Below are 24,734 nucleotides of genomic sequence, written 5' to 3'. Positions count from 1 at the left end.
CCCATCAGACTGTCAACTGATTTCTCAACAGAAACATTTCAGGCCAGAAGGAATTGGCATGAAAATATTCAAAATGATGAAAAGCAAGGAACTACAACTCCACCCAGCAAAGCTATTCTTTAGAATTGAAGGTCAGATAAAGAGCTTCCCAGACAAAAAATAAAAATCGAAAAAAGCTGAAGGAGTTCATCACCACCAATTTACAAGAAATGGTGAAAGGTCTTCTTTCAGAAGAAAAAAGATTTTAAAATATGAATAATAAAATGGCAATATCTACATACCCATCAATAATTAATTTAAATCTAAATGCTTAAATGCTCAAATCAAAAGACATAGGGTGGCTGAATGGATATAAAAATCAGACACTTACATATGCTGCCTGCAGATTGAAAGCATACACAGACTGAAAGTAAAGAAATGGAAAAAGCGACAGTAACCTGAATGGGGAGGGGGCCTCCCCACTCCTCACAGCTGCTGAGGAAAGAGGCACTGAGAATCAGGTCTTCCCAACAGCCCAACTTGGAGGTTCCTCCTCCCCCATGGCCTCCAGGATGCCCCTTGTCCTCTGAAGTACCTTCGTTTACAGGTCATCTTTTTTATTTTATGCCTGCATGTCCTTTGCATTTCAGATTCTTTAGATTGGATGCATGGTCATGCTGGGACCTAGAGGAGCCTCTTGACAGTGTATTTGATCCCCCTTTTAGCAATAAAGTAACACCATTTCCTTCTCAGCCCAACTCCCGGCCTCCAACCGACCTATGACTTCCAGTCCCTCTCCAACCCCATCCTCCCCACACCCCTAAATTGGATCCACTGCTAATTTGTCAAAAAGGTAATTGTTTAAAAAATATCCCAAATGGGAACCTTGCCCTGAAATGTCCAAAAACCTGACTGTTGACACTTGAACATTTTTATATTATAAAATCAGAAATAACTCAAAAGAAAAGAAAGAAAGAAATGGAAAAAGATATTTCATGCCAATAGAAATGAAAAAAAAAAAAAAAAAGCTGGGTAGCAATTCTTTTTTTTTTTTTTTTTAATCCTCACCCAAGGACATTTTTGCACTTATCTTCAGATAGACTGAGAGGGAGAGGGAAGAAGAGAGAGAGAGAAACATCGATGTGAGAGAGACACATTGAGTGGTTGCCACACACATGACCCCAATCAAGGCCGGGTACAAACTGCAACCGAGGTACGTGCCCTTAGTGGAAACCAAACCCAGGACTCTCTGGTCTGCAGGCCGACCCTCTAACGGCTGAGCCAAACTGGCCAGGGCACAATTCTTATATAAGACAAAACAGACTTTAAACAAAAGTTATAACAAGAGACAAAGAAGGGCATTTCATATACAATAGCCACGATTTGGAAGCAACCTAACTGACCATTGAAAGAGAGCTAGATAAAGAAGACGTGGTACAATACACACTGTAATATAACACGGTCATAAAAAGAATGGAATATTGGAGATGGTGGTGAGCAGAACTGGGGGGAGGGTGAGTGTGTGAGAACGTGAGCAAGTGTGTGAGAGAGTGTGAGTGTACCTAAAGATGGATGACCAAACCCAAGCAGTGCAGAGCTGTGGAGCAGAAAGTTCCTGTGCTGTGGACTGGAGCAGCCGGCTACATAGGTAAGCGGCCCTTCCGGGCACTTCTCCCTGCGCCACAGGGAGGCCCCAGCAACCTGAGCCCACCAGCACACCTGGCACCATGGGACCAGTGGATACTCTGTGTCAACACAGACCGGTATACAGTAGTGGAGCTGCCAAGGTGCTGGTCGCGGAAGCCACAGACAGCCCAGAGCCCAGCACCATTTTCCATAGTAGCAGCCCGATCAGAGTCTAATATACCCCCAACAACAGAGGCTAGGGAGCAGATATTCATCTCCAGGCAACAGAAGCACAGACCAGCACTGAGACCCATCCCCCAAAACTACAGCAAAAGCTGAGCAGGAGTTGAGCCCCATGGGGCAGCAGCACTCCCCAGCTGCCAGCAGCAGGACGTGGGGCTCCACAGACGTCTGTGCTATCCAGTAGCTCACAAGAGCAGTGGGAAGCCAGAGCCCCAGAGAGACTGGTGCGATCCAGCTGCCCGCCCAGGAAAACTACAGGGCACAGGAGCACCAAAGAGGCCTGTGCGACCCAGCAGGGACTGCACAATCTAGTTACCCTCAGGGCCTGCGGTGTGCTGAAGCACCAGAGAGGCCTGTGCAACCCAGCAGCTCATAACATAGGCATAGAGCTAGGTCCTCAAAGGGACTGTGCGATCCAGTTACCCGCGGGACCTGCAGGGTGCAGGGGCACCAGAGAGGCCTGTGCGACCCAGCTGCACACAAGATAGGCATAGAGGATGTGAAAATGGAGGCGAAGTTAATAGAAGCTACACAGATGATCTCCCAGGACCAAACGGGAATTACAACTAAAATAAAGACAGATCCTTGGAAAAAAGCAACAGAAAAGCAGCAGGACAGGACCATATAACTAGGGACACTGGTAGGATCTGTGGAGGCATGAGAGGGTGGCGGGCTGGGAGCCCAAGGACAGCAGCAGTCTTAGCTTTGAGCAGTGCCCATGGGGAACAAAGACCAAGCTCGCTCCATAGCGCAGAAAGCCAGGACAGAGTGCTGAAATAGCCACAGCTACTCACCTGGGGGCTACGGCAGAGGGAAGGCGGACTGGGCTGGAACTCTGTGGGGACACCCAGGATTTGGAGGGCACTCAGAGTTTTCGCTGAGTTGCAGCTACAAAGGACGGTGGCCAGTGTGCACCTTCCCCTAGAGTGGGGAAAAGCAGCAGCCCCCCCACCCCAGACATTCAACCTTTCCCAGGTGAGGCAAAGAAATGGAAATTGAGGCTCATTAATAACCAGCATCTATTCCACCCTCTGGAAATCCTCTTATTCAGAACACAAGGGCTACATTCCAAGGCCCTGAGTAACTGAGACTACTAGCCTCCAGGAAAAAGCTAGAGGATAACTGAACCTTTCCTGGGCTTGCAAATATACCCAGGAAAGTAACTCTTGATAGTGGTGTTTAACGTGGACCCACCCAGGCTCATCCAAGCCCAGTAGACGGAGCCACAAACAACAGAACACCAATTCCCACAGGGAGAACTTGTCAGGCTCCAAAACCCACTGAGATAGCCAAAATGGTGAAACAAAGAAACAAATCCCAAACAAAGCTTCTTTAATAAATGGTGTTGGGAAAATTGGACAGCTACATGGAAAAAAATGAAACTAGACCATCAACTTACACCCTACACAAGAATAAACTCAAAGTGTGACTCATGAATCCATAAAATCCTAGAAGAAAATGTAGGCAACAAAATTTCAGACATCATATGCAGCAGAATTTTCACTGATATATCACCTAAGGCAACAAAAACAAAGGAGAAAATGAACAAATGGGACTACATCAAACTAAAAAAGCTTCTGCACAGTAAAAGATACAATCATGAAAATGGAAAGGCAACCCACTGTATGGGAGAACATAATTGCCAATGATATATCAAATAAGGGGTTAATTTCCAATACATATAGAGTGCTCATACAACTCAACAAAAGGAAAACAAATAATCCAATTAAAAATGGGCAGAGGAACTAAATAGACACTTCTCCAAACAGTACATACAAATGGCCAAGAGACATATGAAGAAATGTTGAACATCACTAATTATCAGAGAGATGCAAATTAAAACAACAATGAGGTATCACCTCACACCTGGCAGAGAGGCCGCCATCAATAAATCATCAAACAACAAGTGCTGGCGAGGGTGTGGAGAAAAGGGGACTCAAGTATACTGCTGGTGGGAATGTAGACTGGTGCAGCCACTATGGAAAACAATATGGTGTTACCCCCAAAAATTAAAAATTGAACTGCTAATTGACCCAGTGATCCCACTTCTAGTAATATACCCTAAAAAGCCTGAAAACCCAATCATAAAGAATATATGTACCCCCATGTTCGTAGCAGCACTACAATAGCTAAGATCTGGAAACAGCCCAAATGTCCATCAGTAGACGAATAGATAAAAAAGCTGTGGTACATATACACAATGGAGTACTATGCAGCTGTAAGAAAGATCTCTTATCCTTTGAGACGACATGGGGTGGCCTGGAAAGTATTATCCTAAGCGAAACAAGCCAGAGAAAGACAAGTATCATATGATGTCACTTATTTATGGAATATAATGAACATAACAGTCTGAGGAATGGGGTAGTCCCAGAGATGTGGAAGTGGGGTACAGACCGACAATCCCCAGAAGAGAGGGTGGTGGGGGAGAGATAAACCACAGAACTTATATGTATGTATGCATGAACAATGGACATGGACATCAAAGCTGGGGACAGGGTGGGGAGGGAGGGGGAAGGGGATGTCAGTGGGGGGAAAAGGAGAAACATCTATAACAAAAATAAATAAATTAATTAATTTTAAAAAAAGAAAAGACAAGAATGAAATATTGCCCTGGCTGGTTTGGCTCAGAGGTTAGAGCACAGGCCTGCATACCAGACAGACCCAGGTTTGGTTCCCGCTAAGGGCATGTACCTCAGTTGCGGTTTGTCCCTGGCCCCGTTTGAGGTCGTGTGGGTGGCAAACACTCAATGTGTCTCTTTCACATGGATGTTTCTCTCTCTTTTCCTCCCTCTCTCCCTCCTGCTCTATCTGAAGATAAATGAAAAAAAAAAAAAAAAAAATGTGCTCGAATGAGAATTAAAAAAAAAAAAAAAGAATGGAATCTTATCATTTGCTACAATGCCGATAGACCTAGAGGGTATTACACTAAGTGAAATAAGTCAGACAGAGAAAGATAAATACCATGATTTCACTCATATGTAAAATCTAAAAAAACAAAATAAACAAATAAACTAAAAAGAAACAAACTTATAGATACAGAGAATATGTTGATGGATGACAGCTGGGTGGGGTTTGGGGAGGATAAATGAAAAACAGGAAGGGATTAAGAACTACAAATAGGCAGTTACAAAATAGTCACAGGTATTTAAAGAATAGCATAGGGGGATATAGTGAATAATATTGTAATAACTATGTATGGTGTCAGGTAGTTACTAGAATTAGCAGGGAAATCTCTTTTTTAAAAAATTGATTTCAGAGAGAAAGAGAGAGAGAGGAACACTGATGTTGGAGAGAAACACTGATTAGCTGCCTCACTAGAATTATCAGGGAGATCACTTTTTAAAATTGATTTCAAAGAGGGAAGGGGGAGAGAGAGACAAAGAGAAACACTGATGTGAGAGAGAAATATTAATCAGCTGCCTCCTGCACATGCCCTGACTAGGGATCGAACCCACAACCTGGGTACGTGCCCTGACCAGAAATCAAACCTGCTACCTTTTGGTGTAAAAACGACACTCCAACTGACTTAGCCACACTGACCAGGGCAGGGAGATCACTTCTTAAGTTATATAAAGGGTTTACCATAACCACTATACTGTACACCTGGAACTAATATAATATTGAATGTCAACCATAAATAAAAAAATTTTTAATTTTTTTTAATTTTTAAAAAAGAACTAAAATAATAATTTTGTGGGGTTTTAATAAATCTTAAAGTATTCTTTAAAAATACTTTTTATTTTTACCCTGTGTGTTAATATCAGAATTTCTCATCCATATAACTCATCCATATATTCTTTATATGAAATTATTAACACTGCTATGGTGTCAGGTGGGTACTAGACTTATTGAGAAGATCACTCTGTAAGTTATATAAATGTCTAACTATTTTGCTGTATACCTGATACTAATATAACATTGACTGTCAACTATAATTTAATTTAAAAAATAAATAATTCTCAGCAAATGAATGAACTATTAAACTTTCTATTCTCATGGTTTTAATGAATGGAGAATTATGGTGATAGTCATTATCTCATAATTTCTTTTTCATATTGCTATTGTTTAAAGTGTGTTCTTAACCAAACTATGACTATATATATATATATATATATATATATATATATATGAAATATTAACACTTCTAAGACAAACAACATAGTGGGTTAAAAGCACACACTTTGGAAACAGAGAAAACTTGGTCTGAATTCATTATTTGCACTTATTATTTTTGTGTTCCTGGGTAAGCCACTGAACTTCTCTGTGTTTTAGTTCACTTATCTATAAAATGGTATAATAATATTTGCTTCATAGAGCAATTGTAAGAAATATGCCAAAGTAAATAATAAATAGCTATTATGTCATAATGATTACATTATCATAAGAAAAATTCAGAGAAGTTATCACTCGTCAAACATTTACTGAGCACCTATCATATGCTAGGAAATATGTAAGAACTAGGAATACAAAAAAAAAAAAAAAAAAAGGACAGTTAAGAGCACCCAAAATATGTCTTATGTTGAATTCACACTTGAAAGTTCAAGTACGAATTTCATATTCTGTTTCTTAATTTCTAAGAAGGGCAATTAGTTTAAATTCCTTCTATAAAAATTAAAGAATTTTTTTTCCCCTTTGAAAGGAAAAAATAAAACTCAGGTTCAACCAAATTAGGACATGTCTAGCAATCCATGAAATCTGGAAAACATAGTAAAACTTTAATTTGAAAGCAACCTGTAATTAACATTGCCTTTCAAAATTATTCTCAAATTAGTAGAATGAATTATATTCAGGCATAAAATACATTAAAGGGCCAATCTGTTATTATGATCACCTTTTTTTTAGAAGGGCTGGGCTGCCTGGCTGGTGTGGGTCAGTGGTTGACCCATGCACCAAGAGGTCACCAGTTCTATTCCTGGTCAGGACACATGCCCAGGTTGTAGGCCACCCCAGTGAGGGGTGTGCAGGAGGTGGCCAATCGATGTTTTCTCTCATTGATGTTTCTATCTCTCTCTCCCTTTCCCTTCCTCTCTCTCTAAAAGTATATAAAGGGAAAATTTTTAAAAAATAAAGAAGGGCTGGGCCAAGAAATGTAAGGAATTAAAATCATTTAAGTTTGTATTTTATTTGCTCATTCCCCCTAAATGACAGACGGTTTAAATATTAACCCTTTTAGTAAAACTTTTGCATATTATTATGAAGTGGATTACCTTACCTCATTCACTTTAGTAATTTTAGTAATTTTACTGCATGGCTGCCCATTTCATTTAAGGGTTTCTTAAATTTGGCCTCTCAAAATGTGGTCCTAGGATCAATAGCATCAGTATCACCTGGAAGCTTGTTAGAACCACAGACTTTTATTCCTCATATCAATCCTACTGAGTCAGAATTTGCATTAAAAAAGAATCCCCAAGTGTTTTCTATACACATTGAAGTCTGAGAAGCATAGTTCTAAACTGCTGATTTTTCTTAGTTTTACAAAAAGTTTATTTGCTTCCAAATTGTGGTTATCTCCAGATAGTAATTTTTAATAAGAATAATTCAATTCAGACAAATAAATCAAATCAATATACATATATAAGATATTCTATGTAGCATATTTATGTCTCAGACTAGACCTTACCTCTCTTAAAATTCTTGTTGTGCTACTCATTTTTTTCTCTTGAGTCAACATCTTTGCCTTAGCATGTGACCATTATGATGAAAGTCTTCTCTGTATTTAAACAACTGAAATACTAGGAGATCAGATTCTTCACATAATTTCAGAAAAAAACAAAATACAACTCAAAACAGGTTCAACCAAGGCTGAACTTAAAAGTTGCCTAGAGAAAAAGAGTGACCAAAACGACTGTCCTCCAAATAATACATTTTTATGCTTCACCTAACATTTTTTACTAAGGGTAAATCATATTTTTAAAATAAGAAATTCACATGGGACTTTGTGCAGTTCCTTAGATGGTTGATCTCTTATTATTACTATTGCACAGTAGTCACAGTGCACACAAAATAGAACAAATCTTGTTTTCTCTTTTGTTTTTCAAAACAAAATATGACAGACCTAAGCTGTAACTGATCACAGCAGGTAAAATGGTTCAGCACAGATTCAAAGGAAGGTACAAATGCTCACTCTTCAAAAGTACTGCAGAAGCTAACCTCATCTCTTTTCATTGTAGCCATCCATGGCTTTATGCCAAACATTTGATAACTGTTGAAAAAGTGCTTTTCTGTATAAGCAATTATGAAAAGCTTTGCAAAAAGAAGGGGAAAGATGTAATAACAATCAACTCCTTAGAATGGTCAAATGCCCAGGGCCTCTGGGTTGCAGGATAAGAATCTAAGTGTTACAGCTGGATCTGAGCCAATGCACCCAATTCAGATGCCTGAGGAGAATGGGTTTAGAGGGTGTTAAGATAAGGTATCAAGGAATCTGTTGGGCAGTCTAAAAAACTAAATGTCTTCAAACATCCCCAGATTTTGTTTTATATATATGATCCTATTATAGGTCAGTTATCTTTGAATTTAACTCTTTATCCACTTCATTTTGCATCTGCAGCCATACTTTCTCAGGATACAGCATTCCACAAGAGTACAACTAGGTATTTAATGGTCCTAGATGTATTTATATTTAAGATTTAAGTAGTGCCCCTAGCTCTAATATTCTAAAATTTGGTGAACAATTCATTAAGCCCCCTCTGTACTCATTTTCTTTCTTTCTTTTTTTTTTTTATCCTCACCCGAGGACATTTTTCCATTTTTTACTCAGAGCGGGAAGGAGAGAGAGGAAGAGAGAGAAACATCGATGTGAAAGGGACACATCGAGTGGCTGCCACCCACACGACCCAACCAGGGCCGGGGACAAACTGCTGCCAAGGCACACGCCCCTAGCGGAAACCGAACCCGGGTCTCTGTGGACTGCAGGCTGACGCTCTAACCACTAAGCCAAACCGGCCAGGGCCCTATCTACTCATTTTCATAGCAAAGTCTCTCAGAACTATGCACACTGGCTCCACTTCCTCACTTACCAGCCACTCTTCAGCCCACACCTATCTGGATTCTACTCTATTCACTCTATTAACATTTCTCCTGGTAGACAGTAAGGACCTTCATGTTGCCAAATCCAGTGACACATTATAGTCATCACTTTCCCTTACTCTGCAGCATCATTCAACAAAGTGAATTGTTCTCTCCCTCTTGAAATACCTTTCTAAGGCTTTGATGACCTGCATTCCCCTGGGTGCCTCCCAACTCTCCCTTGTCAATCTTTAGAGACTCTGTGCCCTCTACCTAACCTACAAATGCTACCTTGGGGCTTGGTCCTGGGGTCTCAGATAATCTCATGACTATAAACATCCCCTTCATGCTGATGACTCACTTTTGTGCTGACATTTTTACTCAGTCTAGACCAGTACACCCAACTACCTATTCAACATCTCCATCTGGATGCTTCATAAACATATTTAAACTCAATACATCCAAAACTGAAGTATTCCCTCACTGTTCGTCAATGTTTCCCATCCCTGAACCATCTACCCAGTTGCTCCTGCAAAAAACCAAGAAGTTGCCCTGGCCGGTTTGGCTCAGCGGTTAGAGCGTCGGCCTGCGGTCCTGAGAGACCCAGGTTTGGTTCCCGCTAAGGGTGTGTACCTCAGCTGCAGTTTGTCCCCGGCCCTGGTCGGTAGTGCGGGTGGCAGCCAATCGATGTGTTCCTTTCACATCGATGTTTCTCTTTCTCTCTCTGTTCCTCTCTCCCTCCCACTCTATCTGAACAAAAAAATTGAAAAATGTCCTCGGGTGAGGATAAAAAAAAAACAAGAAGTTCTTTACTCTCACCACTCATATCCAATCAATCTCCAAGCCTTGTCCTTTCAGCCTCCAAAAGATAGCTTTTATATGCTCATTTTCCCACCTCTACTGCCGTCCTCTCCTCTCCCCCCACCCCACCCTCCAGTCTAAGTTATTATCACCTCTTGCTTACCACATTGCAATAGCATTCTAAGGGATCTTCCTGAATCTACTCATATTCCCCTCCAATTTCATCTCTACACTTCAGCAAGAGTGATCTTTCAAAGGTGAAATGTTCCTACTTAAAACCATTCAGTGGCTTCCTATTGGTTTTAAAATAATGTTCATAAGACACCAGCCTACCTCTCCAAACAACCTCATCTCATGCTATCATTCCCCAAGTTCTCCATAAGCACCAGTCCTACTCCTTTTCTATGTACATTACACATGCTGAGGTTTCTCTAGGTGCAGGGCCTTTGTACATGTTGTGGAATATTTGTTCTATTTTACTTTTCTTCTATCCAGTGCTGCCCAAATCACACCAACATATACATACACATGCATAACCCCAAACCCCAGGGTCCACATGCAATAGTCAAACTAGGCCAAAATGAAATGGCTGCCTAGTAACCCATAGTATTAAAACATAACACCAGGCCAAAAAAGTAATAACAGCAAACCCTTATGTAGCTTTATACAAGGCATTTGTTTAGGTGATTTATATATTTAAATATACTCAATAAAACAATCTGATGAAGTAGGTACTATTATAATTTCTATTTTAAGATAAAGTAATTAAGGTACATAGAGGATAATTTACATCACCAAGGTCACATATTCAGTGGCAAAGCTAGGATTCAAATTATGTCCTTCTGTGTGAATGCTTGGCTGCCCATTGACTATGTGGAAAGGAAGGTTGGTGCCTTCCAACCCTCCTTTCCACATAAGGGATATTTGGATAAATACTAATTCTCCACTAGACTAAAAACATGAATGAAGATAGAGACCATTTATATCTTGTCCGCTGATGCATCCCCAACACATAATTGATGCACAAAAATATCTATTAAATATATAAATATTATTTGAGAACGTATTGGGTTCCAATCATGTCTTATCTATTTAGCTATCTATCCATTTTCTTTTCTAGCTGTCTGCTAACCATTCCTGACAGTCCCTGTGTTCCCTCCTCCTGTCCGCGTGGCATTCGGGGACAGTCCGTAGGTATGACGGGGGCCTGCAGTCTTCCCTCCATCCCCGCGGGGGGATGGGGGGGCGAGTGCCTCGCGGCCTTTCCTGCCCTCAGGCCTCACCTTCCACGTAGGGGAAGAGGCCATTCCAGCTTCCAGGCCAGGCCCAGGTGGCTCTCCTGTGCCCAAGGGCATGAAACGGCCATACCGCTGCAGAGGCCACTGTGCTGCGTCTCCACCTGGAAGCCCGAGGCCCGCCTGCTTTTTTCCCGCCTCCGCCATGTCCGGCCCCAGGCGCGCACAGCCGGCAGGCGTCTCCCAATCAGATCAATCAGGAAGCGAGGTGACCCTAAAGCCCGCCCTTCCCTTGAGTGCAAGCCAATGGGTGGGCCCCAAGGACGCCTGCTGGGGGCTCTCGGGTTGTGGGTGTCGCTCTGGTGCGTAGGAGCTTTCTCCCCTCGGTGGACAAAGTGGAGGTGGTGCCTTCCAACTTGACGTGGGGCTGTGCCACCGCTTAATGGTGGTTCCGCCTCTGCAGCTCCAGGTCCTCACCTTCCCTCGGGCAGCAGGCGCCGCGGTCTGGCGCTTCGACACGGACATTGCCGGGAACTGACCGGCGCCTGTAACCGGATGCCTGGGCAAGGCGGCTCCCCCAGGCTGCCGGGACAAGCGTGTTCTCCTTCGCGCAGCAGCCTTTCGGATGACAACCCTGCCCACCTCTACCGCCCACAGCGCGGCCTCGAGGGGGATCACTTCCTCATCCTGCAGTCCCTTAGATGTGCTGCCTTTTGGATGTGATGCTGCCTCCAACAAAAGGCGTGCCTCAAGCAGTAGGTACAACTAAATGGCAGGTCTGGGAGATTTGGAGTCGACAGAGCATGTCTACATCTGTTATTTCTGGAGATGAATTAAAGAAGCAAAGCAGATATTATTTCTCCTATTGAATAGATGGAAGTAAAATAAGGTCCTGAGAGTAGAAGCAATTTGTCCAAGGTTGCACAGCCAGAGTAGAACGGTGGATTCCACAATCTCTCCATGTGTCCGCCCTATTTGCAAAGAATTTAAGTATTCATCCAGTCTGTCAAGAAGAAATGTATACAGAATATAGAGGATATATTAACCATACTCATAAAATAAAGTTATAATGCAAACTTTTTTTTAAATTATCCTCACTTGAGGACACTTTTTTTTTTTTTTTTTTTGCATTTATCTTCAGACAGATCGGGAGGGAGAAACATCGACTGGTTGCCACCCACACGACCCCAACCAGGGCGGGGACAAACTGCAACCCAGGTATGTGAACCTGGGACTCTCCAGTCCGCGGGCTGTCTCTCTAACTGCTAAGCCAAACCAGCCAGGGCAACAAACATTTTTTTTAATGTATGGCTATTAAATGCATAGATAATGGTTGGAGAGGTGGTAATTTAATCACTCTACACAGTACTGATTAAATATATACAATGTGTAGCTATGCTGGTCACCACAGTGGTTACAAAAATGGGTAAGGCATGCATCTAACCTTTTAGGACCTCAGGATCTACTAAGGAAGACAGAGAGATATTTATGGTACCTGACAGTGCCATGTGAAAGGTATAAACCGTGTGCTCAAAGGATTCAGATGAAGTAAACACCTACATAAGGGAGTGGCAGTGACATTTCAGTTTTAACTTGAAGGGTAAGAAAAAGTTTCCCATAGGAAGATGGGAAAAAAACTAGTATTCCAAATGGAGAGCAAGTTGGGGAACAAAAGTTGCAGAGATGAGGATAGTGGCATACAGCCAGAATGCAAGGTTTTTTAGGGATGAGGCCACAAAGGTGAGTTGGGCAGAAGAGCACTGAACAGTAGCTAAGAAGAGTAGTGAGGAGCATGGAAAATTTGCATGGGTCAGTGACACTATTGTAATGGTTGTCCAGGAAGGCTAACCTTTCAGGGGCATATAGAATAAATTGCTCTTGAAATTTATTCAAGGCAAGGGATACTTGTTACTTATCTTTCCATTAGTTCAGAACAGCTTGAAGGGGTCAGATTTCAGAAATTGCTGGAAGTCCTTAAATGACACAGCAGTACTACATTTAATATAATAGTAAATGGTCAGAAACTTGGATTCAAGCCCAGTTTTACCACTTGCCAGCTGTGTGACCTTGGGGGAAGTCACTTAACCTCTCTGTAAAATAGGGTTGGTAAATACCTTTCAGGCTCACAGGGAGGATAAAATAAGAATATTTGTTGGAAAATACTTGGTAAATTTCAAAGCAGCACACATGTTGGTACTTTCTTTTTGCAGAGTTAAAATGACTTTCCTTGGCTCCCTACAGGCGGGAGGATGGGACTGGGAATCTGACATTTGGCCTCAGAGGTGCTCACCTCCAGGTGCAGGGCTGCGGATGCTGTCAGACACCCTTCACAGGAACAGATGGTGCTCACAGTTGGGACCCTGTCAGTGCCCAAGGACACCCAGGGCCCTGCTGGGTTCCCACCTTCCTAGACAATGCACCTATGCTTGAGCTTCTGGGGCAACCAGCATCTGCCAAGAACAGATCATGTCTGCAAAGGGAGGTAAAAAAAACCCACAATTTATAACAAGGCTCTTTTTTTTTATTTTTTAAAATATTTTTTCTTTATTGCTTTTAGAGAGAGGAAAGGAGAATGAGAGAGAGAAACATTGATGAGCGAGAACATCGATTGGCCGCCTCCTGCATGACCCCCATTGGGGACTGGGCCCACAACCTAGGCATGTGCCCTGACCGGGAATCCAACCAGTGACCTCTTGGTGCATGGGTCGATGCTCAACCAGTGAGCCACACCGGCTGGGCATAACAGAGGGTCTTTAAAAACCTATGATACTTACAAATGTGATGAGTATTCAAGAGATCCCAGACACTGTACTAGGTGCTGAGGATACAGTAGACACTAAAACATGCGGCTTTTGACTTCCTGAAGCTTACATTTAAGTGGGAAGACAGAACATGAAACAAATTACTTCATATTTTTAATGGCCATTGTGTGTGTGTGTTTTTTTTTTTTTTTTATCCTCACCCGAGGATATTTTTCCATTTTTTGTACAGATAGAGTGAGAGGGAGAGAGAGAGAGAAACATTGACGTGAAGGGACACATCGAGTGGCTGCCACCCGCACGACCAACCAGGGCCGGGGACAAACTGCAGCCGAAGTACGTGCCCTTAGCGGGAACCGAACCCGGGTCTCTCCAGACCGCAGGCCGACGCTCTAACCACTGAGCCAAACTGGCCAGGGCGTGTGTGTGTTTTTTTTAAAAAGACAAATCTGTATTTATTAGGGTATAATTTTACATAATAAAAAGCACAGATCTTACATGTTCAATTAGGTGAAATTTGACATCTATATACACTCATGTAACCACCATTCAAAACAAGATATAGAACATTTTGAAAAGCTCCAAATTCCCTTAGGAGTTCCTCCTTCTAGTCAATCTCCAACTCCATGGGCAACCACTGGTCTAATTTTTACCACAATAGCTTGGCTTTTCTGTTCCTGGACTTAATATATATGAAACCATACAGAATACACTGTTTTGTATTTGTTTCTTTTGCCCAGTGTAAATATCTTTTAGCTTTATCCATGTTGTTGTATGTATCAGTAGTTCATCCCTTTTTACTACTGAATAACATTCTATTGTAAGATAATATCACAGTTTGTTTGTTCTTCACCTGTTGATGAATGTGTGGGTTGTTTACTGTTTTTGTTTGTTTGTTTTTTAAGCTATTATAAACATTTTTGTACCAGTCTTTTTTGTAGATATGCTATTATTTGTCTTCACTATACACCTAGGAGTGGAATTGCTGGGTCTAAAGAAATATATGTTTAGCCCTATTTAAAAAAAAAAATGCCAAAGAGTTCATAGTGATTGTATCATTTTGCATTTCTACCAGCAAAATATGAGAGTTCCAATTATTCTCATTGACATTTGCATTGTCAAGTCCTTTTAGTTTTAGCAGCTCTAGTATGTATAGTAATATCTCATTAATTTGCATTTCCCTGATGCTGAATAATGTTAAGCCCAATTTCAAATGGCTTACTGGCCATTTATATATCTTATTCTGTAAAATATCTGCTCAAATTTTTTTGTTATTATTGATTTGTAGGAGTTCTTTACATATGCTGGATACTGTCTTTGGTGAGATATATGTATTGAAAGTATTATTTCTTATTCTATGACTTGCCTTTTCATTTTCTTATTAATGTTTTTCAGAGAACAGAAATATTTTATTCTGACTGAAGTCCAATTTATTATATTTCAGGTGCTTTTTTTCAGGACTTTCTGTGTCCTGCCTAAGAAATCTGCCTACCCTATGGTTGTATACATACTCTCCTGTGATTTTTTCTAGATACTTTATATTCTAACTCTTACATCTAGGCATATGCTCTTTCTTTTTTCTTTCTTTTAATCCTTACCTGAGGATATGTTTTGGGTTTTCTTTTGTTTTTTGTTTTTTTATTGATTTGAGAGAGGGAGAGAAAAAACAGTGATGTGAAAGAGAAGCATCAATCAGTTGCCTCCTGCACACACCCCTACTGGGGATGGAACCTGCAACCTTTTAGTATATGGGATAATGCTCCAACCAACTGAGCCGCCCAGCCAGGGTAGGCATATGCTCTTTCTTGCATTACATTGTTTATAGAAAATGAAGTAGGAATTAAGGTTCATTTTCTCCATATGGTTATAAAAGTAATGTTACATAGGAATGGCCCTCAACCAATGAATGATGGAAATTGCATATAAATATCCCAAATTCCTCACTCCTCAGCTGCAATAACTCTGAGATTTGTGTAATACCCTGTTTCCCAGAGTTCATCTGTGGTATCACACTCCAGTAACTTGCTTGGTCATAATAATTTTTTTGATAATTTTCCTTCCCTGTCTCTCTTCCCTACCAGTGTCTCCTGGAATCACTTTTCAAATAAATTTCTTGCACTTGAATCTTTGTCCTAGGGTTAGCTTCTGGGGAACTCAAACTAAGACAGTGACAAACAGGCAGATTTTTAGCTATAATATACCTACATACAAGAGGGTGGTAAAAAAGGCATCAGGAAGAAGTCACTCACATCCAAAGCAGATCCTCCAAAGCTGCCTTGCTGACCAGGCGCAGCAGAACGATAGCATTTGTGATCAGGTCTAATGAATGACAGGTGACTATGAGCCAACACATCTCCCTCTCAGTAGAGTGTTACCAGTTAAAAACAAAACTTAGCCCCTGTAGTTTTTAAAAAATGGTTCACAGAACATTTTTTATTCCCAAATCATTTTACTGTGTAACTCTATTTTTCAGGTGGCTTAAATGACAGAGAGATGCTGGTTGCCTGAGTAGTCAGCATCACTGACTCAGGCAGGCTGCAGGACAGGTTTTGGAATTCTAGCACATCCCTTTCAAACTAGACCAGGGACCCCATGCATCCCCTCTCCCTAGGATACTGAGTAATCAAAGGAAATGATGGCTTCAGTCTCCTTGGGTCTCCTAGATGACAGAGAAATATGCACCCTTACTCTGCCTGCCATATCCCTCAGCCGCAGTTCTGGGGACCACACAGAGTGACTGAGAACTCCATAGCACTGTTGGTGGCTATGGCATTTTCCAGAAAAAGTCGTTTGCATTAGTCAAATCAGATGAGGTGTCTCCATGATGTCAGACCAGGGGATGCTGTGTCGGAAGGGGGTGTTTCCATGGAGCACTATGCTTACTGGTAGAAAGCAATTATTTTCAAGCTTCTACTCTGTAACTCCATATCAGGTACAGTAGTTGAAGGGATTTCCATGTGGCTGGGCAGAGACCATCTTGACCTGCTTACAGGCTACTGATTATTGACACATGAAGAAAGATTAGCACTGACTCTTTGCATTTATTAAAAGCACATAGGATAATAAGCTAGTAAAATGGTTGTCAACTGGTCAATTTAGGGATACATCTCACAAAACTGAATTAGAGTCAGAAATAGGAACTGGAAGCAAACCCTCAAGAAAGATTATGAATTCACACCTTAAAGAGAGGGATTCTATTTTATTTATATTGGAATCTAGAGTTCCTGGCACATGGTAGGTTCTCAATTTTTTTTTAAACAAAAGGATTGCAAATTTTAATATGGAAGAGTGAAAGGGATGATTTAAACATAATTTTTGCCCAGCCAGTGTGGCTCAGTGGTTGAGCATCGACCCATACACCAATAGGTTACTGGTTCGATTCCTGGTCAGGGCACATGCCCAGGTTGTAGGTCTGATCCCCGGGGGGGGGGGGGGGCTTGCAGGAGGCAGCCAATTGATGTTCACTCATCAATGTTTCTATCTCCCTCTCCCTCTCATTTCCTCTTTCTAAAATCAATAAAGAAAAAAAATGTTTTTAAATAATAAAAATAATTTTAAGGGTATAGAGGGCTAACACTGGGGAAATGGTTAATAACTCTTTCCCATCCTTATCTCCACACAAGTTGAAACAAGAAATACATCTTTAGCCATATCATAAAGAATTGAAGCTAAAGCTAAGAAATAAATTTTTGTATCTCAAAATTGTAATCTGATAGCTGGTATAGTTGGGAAATGTATAACCCTAAAGCCTGCAAATGCGTTGTAGTCACACATTGGAGTGTAGACAGGAAAACCCCCTTGAAGTCTCTCCCAATGTGATGCATCATTGATTTCATCATTTGTTGCCTGACCCAGGTGAATTCATTTAACTCACCTTGCTAGAGGGAGGCTGCAATATTTGTAATTTACACCACAGAGGACAGATGAAGGTACTGTAAGGAAAATACTTGTGCTGGAGTGTGACTCAGCAGAAGCATTTTTGAGCTTAGTTTTTGAGAATATTTTGAATCATTGAGCCTGCATCCATTGTGACTGTACCTCCAGCCGATGCTAGATTAGGACTGGCAGAGGCTGGGAGGTCAGAGGTTTAGGGGGGCCCTAGGGAACAGTTGGGACTGCTGGTATTGTTCCCTCACACTAAAGGCTTCAGCTGTAAGTGCATTACAATATGTTTGCCAGTGAAAATAAATTCCCTCAGGGGATAATTTTAACAATAAATTGAGAGATCCAGAGGAAGAGTGAATTTATTTTTGAGTGGTTATTAGAGTTCAACTAATGTGTTCATTCATTTATTCAGCAAATATTTATTGGGCTTACTCTGTGCCAGACACTAATCAAGGTAATGAAGAAACAAATCTGAATAGGACATAGCTCTTCTCTTGAAAATGCTTATAATCTGGTAGAGGGACAGACACAAGGACAAATAATTTGCAGTATAATGTGAAAGATGCTCAGTAAAGGTACAGACCTGGTATTGTGTTGGTACAAAGGAGTGATCCATTCAAACAGCAGCAGTTAGGAAGGTGTGCAAAAGGGTGGAGGCTTTTTTTTTGCCTGTGGTAAAATCCATGTAATATAAAGTTCATGATTTTAACCATTTTAAAGTGTATAATTCAGTGGCATTTCCTATATTTACAGTGTTGTGCAACCATCACCAGTATCAAGTTTCAGAACATTTTCATTACCCCAAAAGGAACTTTATGCCCATTAAAAGTCACTCCCCATTTCTCTCCCGCCCCCTTCCCACCCCCCCACCCCAAGCTCCTGAAAACCACCAATCTGCTGTCTCTGTGGATTTACCTGTTCTGGATATTTCATATAAATGGAATCACACAATATATGGCCTTCTCATGTTTGGCTTCTTTTACTCAGCATAATGTTTTCAGGGTTCATCCATATAAATAACATGTATCAGTAATTCTTTTTAATGGTTAAATAATTACTTAATGAAATAACTAATATTCCTTTATTTTTAGGGCTTGGCCGGTGACGCAGGTTTCTGAAAGAATTCACAACAGAGAAAAGAGGGAGGAAAAATGAGGAAGTTTATTACTTTCCCCACAGTCAGGGAAAGGACCCATGCATTGACTGACAATACAAGGGCAGGGAAAAAAAGAGAGGTTTGCTCTTTTATTGGGGGCTTTTGGGAGTAAAGGGCAATTGGGACAAGGAGGGGATTGTGTTGAAGTTGAACAGATGCTAGGGTGGACTTGAGAAGCCGTAGTTTGTTTGTTTTCTAGGAGACAGTCTGGCAGATGTGCCAGGGAATCGTCTTTATTAATATCTTCTCTAGTCTGTAAAATATGCTTTAGAGCAAAGAAAGTTACCAAGAATGTAAAAAGGGGAGTCTCATCAGAAGGGATTAAAAAGAATTTTAAAAAGGAGACTTGTTTGAAGGGGAGAGGAAAGGAAAGTTTCTATTCATCAGAGACTCTTTGGTGTGAATTATCCTGGTGTTGCTAAAACAGCAAGGAGGAGGGGGTGGGGGAAGGCACAACACTTATCTATTTACTGTTTGAGTAGAAAAACAGTTTGAATTTAGAGATGCCAGCAATCATTGCATTTAATTACCAGGTGCTTCTCATAAATTGTGGAAAAAAATCATAAAAAAAAGATTTTTTTTTTATCCTTACAATTACATTGATATACCACATTTTGTTTATCATTCATCAGTTGATGAAAATTTGGGTTGATTCTACCTAAGTGGGGACACTGAACAGTGCTTTGTTTCAGAATACAAATGGTTTTGCTATCCTCTGATAAAACAAAGCAATAAAGACACCAGGCAGGATAGCATAATTAAGTTCACTCCTCAACTTCACCCAGTTCCTGTTACATTGCAATGACAGGTAAAATATAAAAAGAGATAGCTAGGATAAAAGACAAAGCAAGCATCGATTGGGACCAGAAATCCACAGTGGTGAGCAAGGAAGAAGCCAGAGGAATGCTGGTCCCAGGTTTGGACCCAGGCAGTGGTGGCAGGAGACTGACTCCAGCAGAGAAATAGGAAGCAAGCAATTCCACACAAGGCACTGAATAGAGTCGGGTTCCCTGAATGAATCCAGGAGCTGGAGTTGGGTGCCCCTTCTGTCAAGGGGGCTTAGAAAGGGTTCCACACTGCTACTCAGTATAACTGTTACAGGAAAATAGGGACCTAGAGAGGCAGGAAGATAGCCACAGCCTCATGAGCAGGACCTGGGCCAAGACTCTTGTAGGATCTGAGACTGGGTATCCCCAATCTTTTAGCAGAGCAGGAATGCTGAAATGCACCCCTATAAGATTTAGTTCTGGAGTGGAGCCTGGGTCAGGGCAAGGGAAGGCAGCAGTATACCCACTGCGTTACTAGAAAGTAAGGGAAAGACGAAGGAGCAGAAAGAGTCCCACTTAAGATGACTTTGAAAATCAGAAGTCTAAAGCACATGAGGAAATATTCTAGGCAAGATAACAAAAGCAACAACAGGAATACAAATTCACTTCAGACAAAATCAATTGTACAGAACAGACTGACAAAAATGTTGAAAATGATCAATACTATTATGACTTGCAACAATATAGATGAGTAATATAATATTGAACAAAAGAAGACTCTCTCCCCTTTCCTCTCTCTAAAATTAAATATATATATATCCTTGGGTGAGGATTTAAAAAAAATAAAACTACTAAAAAATGGAAGTATAATCTGTACCTTTCAAATGAGTAGACTAAAAACAGAGGATTGGGATAAATTAAATCTATCAACAGAATAAAGAGAAACTGTAAACAGAAATGATGCATAAACTGGTATTTAAATTTCAAATATATACATATTTTAAAATATAAATAGATTATGCTCACCTATTATAAAATAAATTATTAGATTGGATTTTTACAATCTAGTTATGTGCTAGAATTAATTATATTAAATTTGAGTTATAAAGCTATAAAATAGAAGAACATTATACTAAAAAACATTCACATTATCAGATGAAAACATTACACACATAGTATATACACACATCCCAGAAAAGTAATCACAGATTATAAAGTGAAACATCAATATAGTGAAATGTCAAAAAAGTATTTAAAACAAAGGAATAACTTAAAAGACCAAATGTATTGTCATATTAATATATGTAGATATCAACTCGCCAAGAAGAAAAAAAGACTATGATCACAAAGCAAAGTGGAAAAGATGTTTCAACAAGTTTCCAAAGGGAAAATTTCATGAAAAAGTATAACTGATGGAGTAGGTCTAGGGAAGCTACAGCCTGGAACATACCAGCAGGATGATATAATCTATAAGAAAGCCAGCGACCCCAGCAGAGATGGCATATATTCCCAGAGGACAGGAGTAAGATATGGGACCAAAAACAGATGGATTAATTTAAAGTCTATGAATGGAATAGCTTCTTACAACTTGCACATAAAACACCTAACCACTGGACATCTCTACCTAGGCAGAAGGGTCTTTCATGGAGAAACTGAGTAACTCCTATTTATCTGGCATTCAGAGACCACTTACAAATAGAAGCAAACTTCCTTTTTGATAACCTAAAAATAAAGCAAAGTTCACCAGTTCTAAAGCCTAACCCGTTATATAGCTCCAATCAGTTTTTTAGTGCCTCATTCTTAACAACCAATAATTGATATTATCAGACATTTGAGAAAGATCTATACCATAATAAAGAGGCTACAGCCCTGGCCAGTTAGGCTCAGCAGTTGGAGTGTCGGCCTGTGGACCAGAGAGTCCCAGGTTCGATTCCTGCTAGGGGCACGTATCAAAAAAAAAAAAAAAAAAAAAAAGAAAGAAACTAAATGACATATCCTTAGGTTGGCTTTTTCTCTTTCTTCTTCCCAGTCCCCCACCCCCCCCCACACCCCATTTCCTGGGATCACTTCCCAAAATAAACTACTTGCATACAAATCCTTGTCTTGGCCTCTACTTTTGGGGAAATCGATGCTATTATAATAAAAGATTACAGATTTTTTATGATTAGAAAAAATTTTTGCTTTATTCTTTCACATGTTTCCATGTGACCATGTGTGTATTACCCTCTGGGGTATAAACCTAAAAGTAGAGTTGCTGAGTTGCATAATGTGTGCATTTCCAATTTTATTAGAAATTGCCAAGTTACTTTCCCATAGGGTTGTACTAATCTACATTGTTACTCACACATTTGAAAATTTCAATTTTTCCAGATTTTCTTCAACATTGACATTATCTGATTTTAATTTTTACCAATAACCTAGAGCCTCATTATTGTTTATATATCCATTTCCTTTATCACCAATAAAATTAAGCATCTCTTCATATGCTTGTTACCTATTTTGTTTTCCTTTTATATAATTCCTTGTTCATATCCTTTACCCATTTTCAATTGGGTTTATCTTTTTGTTATTGATTTATAGCAGTTCTTCAAATATTCTAAATACTAATCCTATTTCTGTAAAATATGTTATGAATACTTGCTCCTAATGTTTTACTTGTCTTCTAATTTTGCCTATGATAGTTTTTTGTTGTTGTTGTTTTTTATCCTTACCTGAGGACATTTTTTTTTGCATTTATTTTCAGATAGGGTGGGAGGGAGTGTTGTAAGGTGTCAGCGAGATAACCAGAGAGGGCACAGCCGAATTGTAAAGGAGCACTTTATTACACCAGTGGGCTGGGGGGCTCTCCCCAAATCCTCAGCCCCGAGCCCTCTTTGTTGCCCACTTTTAAAGGCACAAACTACAGAAAAAAAAAACCTACATTCTCTTGGTGTCGCTTTTGGTACCGTTAAGGGGGTCTGATACAGAGAAGAGAAGGAGAGAGGAGCTTGTTAGAGGTCAGGGTAACCACTACTCTCCTTTCCCTCATGGTTCCTCTGAGTTTCCCAAGGCCATCATTAACCCCTTATCTTTATAGTTTCCTTTGGGTTTCTCAAGGCCCTTATGTTTACAAGAAAGAGTCTGCCAGGGCATGTACATGCAGTAACTGGGGGCCAGAATGGAGTTATTACAGGAGAGAGGGAGGAAGAGAGAGAGAGAGAAAGAGAGAGAGAGAAACATCAATGTGAGAGAGACACATTGACCACCCACACGAGCCCAACCAGGGCCGGGGACAAACTGCAACCAAGGTACATGCCCTTAGCGAGAACCAAACCCGGGACCCTCCGGTCCGTGGGCTGACGCTCTAACTGCTGAGCCAAAGTGGCTAGGGTGATAGTTTTTATCTTAATGTAATCAAATCTGTTTTTTCTTTATTGTTTGTGTTTTTATGTCTTATTTAAGAAACCTTTCTTTTTGTGGAAGTTCATAATGACATTTACTTATTTTCCCCTTCTCATAGTTTTACAGTTTGGTTTTACATTTAGGTCTTTAATATATCTGGACTTTATTTTCATGCTGGTGTAAGGAATTAGTGTTTCTGAGCTAACAAACTCAAAGAAGTTTTTTGCTTTAAAAATGCTCATTGTAGAGACATTTTCATAATTCATATTTGTCAGACCTAGAAATGGCAGAAAGGTAGAAAACAAGGGGGGGGGGGTGGCAGAGAATGAAGAAACTAGAGATAGTGGAAGAATTTCCTATTTCATCCAGATGTGACTACTGACACCTTGTTTGGGCAAAGCAATAATACAAACTCCACTTTGAAAGCGTTTACGGTGAGTCTCAGTTGTCTAAAGTGGCACATTAGTGATTTTTTTTTTATCCCCTCAACCCCAATAGTCACTTGAAATGTGCTCGTGAAAACTATAAGAATAGAAAAGAAGTAGCTTCAGTCTGAATCACCATAATAAAGACAGGATGTTTGTAGCAAGAAAATACATTTCAAAGACTAAAGGATTTGGGGATTTTTTTTAATTTAATTTTTTGTTGACTATTATAGATGTCCCCCAGTATTGGCCCCTTTGTCCACCTCCACCCAGCTCCCACCCCACGCCAGGCCTTCACCACACTATTGTCTGTGTCCATGGGCTATGCATATATACATATACATTCTTTGGTTAATCTCTTCCCGTCCCTCCCCATCCCTGTCTCCTCTGCAATCTGTCAGTCTATTCCATGCATCCATGCCTCTGGACTTATATGTTTGTAGTTTATTTTGTTTATTAGATTCCACATATAAGTGAAATCATGTGATACTCTCTCTGACCGGTTTATTTTGCTTAACACAATACTCTCCAGGTCCCTCCATGCCATCTCAAAGATAGATCCTCCTTTTTCACAGCTGCATAGTATTCCACTGTGTATATGTACCACAGTTTTTTTATTTATGCTTCTATTAATGGGAACTTGGGTTGTTTTCAGATCTTAGCTATTGTGAATAGCAGTGTTATGAACAAAGGGGTGCATATATTCTTTCTGACTGGTGTTTCAGGATTCTTAGGATATATTCCTAGGAGTGGGATCACTGGGTAAAATGGCAGTTCAATTTCAACTTTTTTGAGGAAATTCCATACTGTTTTTTATAGTGGCTGTACCAGTCTGCATTCCCACCAGCAGTGAGCTAGGGTTCCCTTTTCTTCACATTCTCGCCAGCACTTGTTGTTTGTTGATTTATTGATGATAGTCATTAGGGCAGGTCTGTGGTGGTACCTCATTGTTGTTTTAATTTGCATCTCTCTGATGATTAGTGGTGATGAGCATTTTTCATATGTCTCTTGGCCATTCATATGCCCTCTTTGGGGACCTGTCTATTCACTCTCTGCTCATTTTTAAATTAGATTGTTTGTCTTCCTTTGGTTGAGTTGAATAAGTACTTTATATTTTCTGGAAATTAACCCCTTATCAGATGTATCATTCTCCCAAACAGTGAGTTCCCTCTTAATTTTGATACTGGTTTCTTTTGCTGTGCAGAAACATTTTAGTTTAGTAGTCCCATTTGTTTATTTTTTTCCTTTGTTTCTCTTGCCCTTAGTCGATGTATTGGTAAAAATTCTGCTATGTGTGATGTCTGAAATTTTGCTGCCTATGTTTTTTCTAGGAGTTTTATGGTCTCATGACTAACATTTAAGTCTTTTATCCATTTTGAGTTTATTCTAGTGTATGGTCTAAGTTGATGGTCTAGTTTTATTTTTTTTGCATGTAGCTGTCCAATTTTCCCAACACCATTTATTGAAGA

At 40.2% G+C, this 24,734-nt stretch overlaps 1 protein-coding gene across 2 annotated transcripts in view; it reads right to left on the bottom strand.

The window, feature by feature from the left end:
- The window catches only part of REC114 (REC114 meiotic recombination protein), a 208,431-nt gene extending 197,332 nt beyond the window's left edge, over positions 1 to 11,099 (bottom strand). For both annotated transcript variants that reach the window (XM_036246037.1, XM_036246048.1), the window contains exon 1: positions 10,941 to 11,099. In XM_036246037.1, the coding sequence (XP_036101930.1) occupies positions 10,941 to 11,099 (159 nt within the window). The remainder of the gene's footprint in view (positions 1 to 10,940) is intronic.
- Between the last annotated feature and the right edge of the window lie 13,635 nt (positions 11,100 to 24,734).

Source organism: Molossus molossus, unplaced genomic scaffold (assembly GCF_014108415.1).
Source record: "Molossus molossus isolate mMolMol1 unplaced genomic scaffold, mMolMol1.p scaffold_m16_p_1, whole genome shotgun sequence".
In the NCBI taxonomy this organism is placed as follows: Eukaryota; Metazoa; Chordata; class Mammalia; order Chiroptera; family Molossidae; genus Molossus; species Molossus molossus.
The sequence above is the reverse complement of the archived record's forward strand: the minus strand, read 5'-3'. Positions and strand labels throughout refer to the sequence as shown.